The 8,041-nt window shown below is 48.1% G+C and overlaps 1 protein-coding gene across 8 annotated transcripts in view; it reads left to right on the plus strand.

The window, feature by feature from the left end:
- The window catches only part of LOC106866728, a 43,523-nt gene extending 38,955 nt beyond the window's left edge, over positions 1 to 4,568 (plus strand). For all 8 annotated transcript variants that reach the window (XR_002960383.1, XR_002960384.1, XR_002960385.1 and 5 more), the window contains one exon: positions 4,159 to 4,568. Coding sequence is in view for 1 of the 8 variants with exons in the window: in XM_024455155.1 (XP_024310923.1) it covers positions 4,159 to 4,163 (5 nt within the window). In the remaining 7 variants the exon portion in view is untranslated. The remainder of the gene's footprint in view (positions 1 to 4,158) is intronic.
- The last annotated feature ends 3,473 nt before the right edge of the window (positions 4,569 to 8,041 follow it).

An 8,041-nucleotide genomic window follows, 5' to 3' on the forward strand; every position in this document is an offset into this window, starting at 1 on the left:
TGGGGAGGCCACTCCCTGCCGCTGCGGGCTTGGGCTCGACCCCCCCGGGCTTCCTCTCTACCGGCATCCACGCCGGCTGGCTTCGCTCCAGCTCTGAGGTCATTTGGGCAGTCGCGGGAGAGATGACCGATGTCCCTGCAGTTGAAGCAGGCGCCGGCTGCTCGGCACTCCTCGTGGCGCTGCTCGTGCCTCTGCTTGATACCCGCCTCAGGGATGGAGTAGGAGAGACTGGAGAAGCGGTTGATGAAGCTCCGCAACGTCTCCCCCGATTTCTGCATGACCGCGTGCAGCTCCACCATGGTTCCCGGGCGCTTGTAGCCGCCCTGAAACGCGTTCACAAACTGCTCGCGCAGGTCAGCCCAAGAGGTTATTGACTCGGCGGGCAGGTTGAGCAACCAGGTCCTCGCTGATCCCTTGAGGACCATGGGGAACCAGTTGGCCCTGACCTTGTCGTCGGTGCCGATGGCGTGCATCCCCAACATGTAGGTCAGGAGAAAATCCTTGGGTTTCATGGTCCCGTCGTACGTCCCGAGCGCCGGTGCTCGGAACTTGCGGGGCCATGTCACCTGGCGCAGCCGTCCTCGACACCCATGGGAGCATCCTCCTGCTCTTCTGGGCGTTGGTGTTCTGCCTCACGCCGGTGCCGGCGCTCCAAGCGTTGGCGGAGGCCATCTTGTTGGCGGGCGTTCAGGATACCCCGCATGTCACCCCATGTAACAGTCGGTGACGAATCCGAGGACCCCTCGGGATCCTTGCCTCCTTGCCCACCTTGCGGGGGAGGGTGCTCTCCATGCCTCGAGATGCGGGGCGCGTCTCCGCGTCCCGGGTTCTGCCCCCAGCCTGAACCGGCCGGGGCGCCCTCGCCTTGCGGCAGCTAGGCGGCGAGTGCGAGGAGCGCGTCCAGCTTCACGCTTCTTGCGCCGGTGTGCCTTGCGGTGGCTCATAGCGCACCATGACGCGCGTGGCCATGATGGCTTCTGCCGGGGTTTGGGCGGGAGGCTGCCGATTCTCTGACCGGCTGCACTCCGCCCTGTCCCCCGGCGCCCTCGGGTGAGTGGGGCGGGATTCTGTCGGCGTTGCACGCGACGCGTTGTGCTCTTCGGCCCGCGAGTGGACTCGCTGGCCGGCGCGTGCGGCATCGTGACCGCTCGTGTGACTGGCTCCGGCGCTGGGAGCCGCAGGCCCCCTGAGCCGGTTGTCTGCCGACGGCCGAGGAGGTGGCTGTTGGGAATATGCCCTAGAGGCAATCACGTATGATGTAATTCCCAATGTATTCATAAAGATTATTAAGTTGTCCTTGTTTGAACATCTGATATGTATCATTGAATATGTGATTTGATTGTGGAACTATGTATTCATGTTGTTCATACTAAATTATCCTTAGTTATTGAGGTTGTGCTGGACACATAACCTAAACAAATGTGAAAGTTGGCTGATGACTCGGTTCCACTTGTCATGGGCATGGTGATGTCATTCCAGCTTACACGGACTCGGCTAAAGAGTTTAGCGAGTCGGACTGACCCATATTGAGATGCAACGAGTAGGTCGTTATTTGCATGTCTCAATCAATGTAATCCTTAGACCTGAGGTTATCGCACAATCCGAGTTGTGGATCACCAACTTAGGTTCTGTCAAACGTTGTTCCGTAACAGGGCAGTTATAAAGGCAGAGTTCGGGTTGATTGAGAATCAAGCTGTGTGATGTGGATAACCAAGATGGGATTTCGCCCCTCCGACTGGAGTGATATTCTCTGAGCCCTCTCGAGTGATATGATTCGGGAAGCATGGCCATGCGCGACTCGGTTAACTGTTAACCGGGTCGATCGACTAAGAGTTAGTCGGATGAATCGTATATCACGGATCGAGAAGAGAGTTGAACTATTAAAGGGATGACGATTAATCGCCTATAGTTCGACAAGGTATATCGTGAGGCAAAAGGGACTAAGACGTATGTCACATTGGAAGGTACGTCGCCATGACTCCATGGTACTTGGGAGTCGGCACGTTCTGCTAGGAGCCGCTACCGATTGATCGATTGAGAGTCGGACTCCAATCGTGTCCAAGTCGCCATGAGCCTGCGGGGTCACACACTTAAGAGCGGCAGCAAGTATTTGGTCGGGTTGGACCCGAACCGGAAATGGACTGACAATGCGAGTTGGACTCGTAGAGTGGATGGGCCACAAGTGCTGGAGCCCACTTCCACTCAGTATATAAGCAGGGGCGTGGGATGCCCAAGGGGCACGGTTCGCCACTCTCATGCATTGAGAACCCTAGCCCCATTCAGTCCAACCGTCGCACCGGACCTAGCAGTCCGCCGCCGGAGCTCCTCCTCGCACGTGTGGATACCGGCAGAGGTGCTGTACGTTCAGCACTTCGACGATCGCGGGATTGGATCGGCTGGATCGGATCGAGGGACTGCACTGCATCAAGGCGCTGCATCGATAATCCGCAACTGCGCGTCTAGTGGTAATCCTTGTGGCCTTCTACCTCGGCTAGATCTTGGGAGTTCGCGTAGGAAAAGTTTTGTTTATCTCTACGCGCCCCTTCAGTGGCGGTGGCAGCTGCGACTGCTGCTGCTGCACCCGGGCAGGCTCAGGGTTCTCCTGATCCTGCGACGTGGGCTGCACGTCGTGTGGCCGCGTGTGTGCCGCTGGGGCACCATGCGGATCGATTCGAGAGTCGCCAGCCCTCTTGGGAGGCATGGCGATGAGTTCTGCCGTCGATGGAGACGGAGCTGATGTAGTTGTAGATGATGACGTGGCGGTAACCAACGAGCTCTCCGCACGCCCCCCCTACCTGGCGTGCCAGATGTCGTAGCCTGGGGCTTAGACACCGGGGATGTGAGGCACCCCCTTTTCGGTTCGGCAGTGGGCGTTGGGGATCGCTCTGGCGATCGCCGGCGAGGCCAATGACGGGCGCTGCAATGCACAAGTCGGTTTACCCAGGTTCGGGCCACCCGGAGGTGTAAAACCCTACGTCCTGCTTCTGAGTGTTTATTAACCAAAGAACAGGTGTTTACAAGGTTGCCGGGGGAGTCCCCGGGCGCTCTCTTCCCTTTTTGGTAAGTGGCTACTTACTACTTCTGGACTAGATCTCTAGGGATTGCAACCTCATCTCCAGTCTAACCTTTAGAAATCCGAACCCCTTGACCGGTGGCGCGGGTCCTCCTTTTATACTCAACGGAATACCACAGGTGCCACAGTTTGCATGGGGGACGCGCCCTAGGACACGCGTCGAACAGGGACCCAAGGCAGCTGCCTTCGCTGCGCTGGCATGCATGCACGGTGAGACGCACTATAGCTAGGGCCACACGTGCCCTAGATTCACTGTGGGCTACTCACTGCAGGTTGACTAGACGGGTAACCTCCTCCCTGTCGGAGCATTTAATGTTCAGCTTGTGCCACGCTCCACGCTCTGACTAGCCCTGCGCAAAAGGAGCCTACCGGGCAGTCACGTGGCGTCGATACTCTGCTTGCTGGGCACCGGCCCTATTGTAAACGCCTGCGCCAGGGAACACTCTCCCCGGCAGGTGGGTTTCCCGGGGTGCGTCCTGACGGGGGTCTTCACGCTGTCTTCCAGGGTAATCCTTGCAGCCCGGCTAGTCCTGGTCCATGGCAACCCCCTTCCCAGTCTCCTACCGGGCAGTCTTCCCGAGCAGCTCGCACCGCGCTGCCCAGGGTGCCGTTCTTGCGGGAAGCAAGTGAGGCGACCCATGCGTTGAGCAACGGTGGTACCCCGGGTGCCATTGGTGCGACAAGATTCAGTTTCAATCTTTGCATAATCGTAATCATCAATTTCAGTTTTGTCTCATGTCCTCAGATTCAGTCTATGCCCAATGATTTATTTGGTCAGATTTCTAGCAGGATTTTCTATAGGGATTTTATAGTGTTATTCTACCCAGACAAGCACACTACAAGAAACATGCACCAGCTGGTTTATTTTTGTTTTGATTCTCCCTTGGTTTTATGCACACATCTTGCTTCCTAGATTGCAGAGAGACCACGAGAGAAAAGGTGCATAACTGGTTTGATTCTTTTTTTTCAGGGGCCTTAAGTTTCCGTCGTGCTTGTGAACCTGTGATTATTAAATCGTGCTTGTGAGAAGTTTTTCTGAGAAGTTTGAATTTTGGGCCAAATTTAAATGTGTTGATGTGCTGTAGGTTAATTCGCAAATGAAGTAGTAACAATGGAGATTCACAGACTGGACAAGAAAAGCCAACCAAGAGAAGAAGAACTTCCAATCCGACTACAAGGAAATCAAGTTCGAAAAAGGACTCACAAGCTAATGCCTCCATGGAGAATGCACTAGTTGCAGCAACGTAATTGAGAGTGACAGTGGAATATTTTGATATTGTAGTTGATCTGGGTTGTTTCTGCTGGTAGCAGTCTTTTGATGTTGTAGTAGCTGTAATCTGAATGATGGGCAGAGTGAACTGCTGAATCTGTTTGGGATGCAACTCTGGTACTTTAGAACTGTTGAAAATACAATTATGGATGATAATGCACTGTTGGGGCACACTATTTGAATACTGGTATATGTGATATTTTGGGGGCAGTTTACTGAAGTGCATCCGATTTGTTTAAGGGCAAATTTCAAAGTGCATCCAATTGGTTTTTAAGGTGCAGTTTCAAGTTGCTTCCATTTGTTTTGTGGGCATATTTCATAGTGCATCAAAATTAAATTTAGGGCATATTTGAAAAGTGCCCTGAATAGTATTGAATGCATATTTGAAATGGTGCCTCCATTGTTAGGGGCACCTTTTAAAAGTGGTCCAAATACTTTTAGAAACATGAGTAAATGCAGCACTATTTAAACTGCCCTTACAAGTTTTTGATTTTTGTACATTTCAAGGCATTTTGAAGTGCCCCGGATCAGCTACTCTGCTGTAGTGGTTGGAGGGGGCCCCTGCTCTAGGATACATGCATTCGCCTAGTATACATACACTTGCAGATTATGAGCTGGCCCAAACCTTTAACTTCATTTGCAACTTCCATCCCGAAACGGTCAGCGTGCGATCGATGATCGTGACTCCTAGGCCTGGACAAAACGCTAACTCGGTTCGTTAAGGGCTCGGTTCGTTAACTAAAAAACCAAACAGGACTTTCTTTTCAGATCGTTAACCTTAACGATCTTAACGAGCGAGCTCGGCGAGCGCTCGTTAAGCTCGTTAGCGAGCTCGTCTCGTACATTACTTGTGAAACTTATTTTGCTGTTGGAATTGTGTTGTTATTTCTCTTTTGTTGTGTTATTTCCAATCTTTATAGCATTGTTTAACTTTTGATATATTTTGTTTGCTGTCAAAATTTATCCCAAACAAACAAGTAATGCCCAATTTAGATCAACATACCATCTATTATTTTAACGAATTTTTAACGAGCTTAACGAGCGCTCGCGAGCTCTTAACGAACCGAACCGAACAATGGTTTCAGATAATCCGAGCTCTTAACGAACCGAACTTGCTTGTTGGCCAGCCGCAGTGACTCATGTCCCGATTAACGGACTACACGAATCCTTCCTGATCCTTTCCCATTCGTAAATTCCGATCGAGGACTGGCGCTCTGGCTTGTCGGCTGCCGCATGCGCTCTCCTTCCTCCAGTCTTTCACCTCTGCCAATCTGCATGCCGTGCTTCTGACTGCTGCTGCCGTGCTGCATCGCCTCGCTGACTGCTTGATTGGGGAAGCTGCATCGGCACACAAGAGACAACGGAGTTACGGCAATCGAGTCATCTTTAATTTTCTATGCTAATTTTCAATTTGTGAACTCATCTAGTCTCGTTAGATTTCAGAACTATGAAGTCATTGTCTAATTTTGCAAGCCCATCAAGGAATGTTAGAAGAAAATTTGAATAAACTTTTTTATACAGATGCAACTTTTGACTCATTGTTAGTTTTTGTTGGTGAAATTTTATATATCCATACAATTGTTATTATTATTATTACTCCCTCCGATTCATAAAAAATGTCACCCACTTAGTACAAAATTTGTACTAATTTAGTACAAAATGGCCGACACTTTTTATGAATCGGAAAGAGTATATTTTATTAAGGGCCACGACAAGGCCCGAGTCCAAATTTCGCACTGGGCCACTGAAATCTCAGGACTGAGCCTGGTTGTTGTGTAAATTTTTAGTTAACATACATGAGTAAAATTAAGTGGCGACAAAAGAGTAGACAAAATTGTAAGCATATAATGAACCCAATGGCTAACAAATGCAGCTGCACTTTTATTCTTCCGCGAGCGCACGCTTGAACTGGCCGGTCTGACCAGCCAAAACAGAGGACACATGCGGTTTTCTTTGTCATTTAACTTAATAGAGCATGCAATCCCTTGCATTTATTTCCAATTTGAAATATTCAAAAAGCCATAACTTTCTACTTGAGCATCGGAATATTAATCCGTTTTCATGGTTGCGTTTCTCACGATGAGCTCTTCGAAACAAGATACATATGAATATGTTTTGACGAAGTTTTTTCAAAAAGCAACTTTCTATAAAAATAAAGCAACTTTTCATTCATAAGTTGACTACCTTTGTTGTTAACTTGCTTGTGATACTGCTTTTGTACTATAAGATATGAATATGCCTTAAATGTGGATAACTTTCTTACATTTGCCTACCCTGTCGACGTTAGAGGGCGTTGACATGATTAGCGAGTGAGGAGACGAGCGGTCACGTGTATGTGAGTGAAAGTTCCCGGCATATATATAAGCCAAAAATGCTAGTATGAGAGTCAAAGTTGCCAGCATAAACACACACAGTTGTCACTGAAGCACTCTAGATTTGTTGGTGATGGAGGTAAAGTTGCTAGAGTATAGTGAAAGTTGCTAGAGTAGATCAAAAAATGGTACCACGTGGGAGCCAAAGTTGCTAGTATTAGAATCAAAGTTGTTAACATAAGAGTCAAAACTACCATTATAAGAGCTAAAGTTGCTAATACGTGAGTCAAAGTTGTGAGTATATGAGTCAAAGTTGCTAGCGCAAGAGTGAAAGATGTCGGTATAGCAGGCACAGTTGCTATTATGTGAGTGAAAGTTGTCGGTATAGCAGCCAAAGTTGTTAATATGTGAGTCAAAGATGTCGGTGTAGCACAAAAGTTGCTAGTATGCGAGTCAAAGTTCCGGTATAGCAGCCAAAGTTGCTAGTATGTGAGTCCAAGTTGCCAATATAGATTCCAAAGTTTCTAGTATGTGGTGCAAGTTGCCGACGTAGCAGCCAAAGTTGCTAGTATATGTGAGTGAAAGTTGCCGATAGAACATACAAAGTTGATAATATGTCAGTGAAAGTTGTCGGTATATATAGAAGCCAAAGTTCCTAGTATGATAGTCAAATTTGCCGTTATATGAGTCAAAGTTGCTAGTATGTGAGTGAAAATTGCCCGTATAGAAGTTAAAGTTGCTACTACGTTAGTGAAAAGTTGCATGTATAGAAGCTATAGTTGATAGTACGCTAGTCAAACTTGCCGACATAGTAACCAAAGTTGCTATTATTGAGTCAAAGTTGCTACTATGTGAAAAGTTGCCGTTATAACTGACAAAGTTGTTGATATGGAGACTAAAATTGTTAGTATGTAGATCAAAGTTGCCAGTAAACAGACTAAAGTTGCTAGTATGTGAGTGAAAGTTGACGCTATAGTAGCCAACGTTGCTAGTATGGTAGTCAAATTTGTCAGTATAATAGCCAAAGTTACATGTATAGCGTATGATAGCCAAAGTTACTGATATAGAAACAAAAGTCGATAGTACGTGAGTCAAACTTACCAGCATAGCAACCAAAGATTGTTAGTATGTGAAAAGTTGTCGGCACAATATAACGGCCCTGACAAAGTTGCAAAAAAAGTACGAGAAAGTTGCATTGTTTAACAAAAAAGTTGCTTTTCGAAAAATATTTGTCAAAATATATCCAATTGGGATCTAGTTTTGAAGATCTCGTCGCGATAAAGCCAATGGTGAAAACGGATTATAATTTGGACGCTCGGTTTGGAAATTATAGCGTTTTGAAAAAAGAACAAGCTGGATTAAATAACTACTGACGCATGAAACTGG

This window comes from Brachypodium distachyon, chromosome 4 (assembly GCF_000005505.3).
Source record: "Brachypodium distachyon strain Bd21 chromosome 4, Brachypodium_distachyon_v3.0, whole genome shotgun sequence".
Lineage (NCBI taxonomy): Eukaryota > Viridiplantae > Streptophyta > Magnoliopsida > Poales > Poaceae > Brachypodium > Brachypodium distachyon.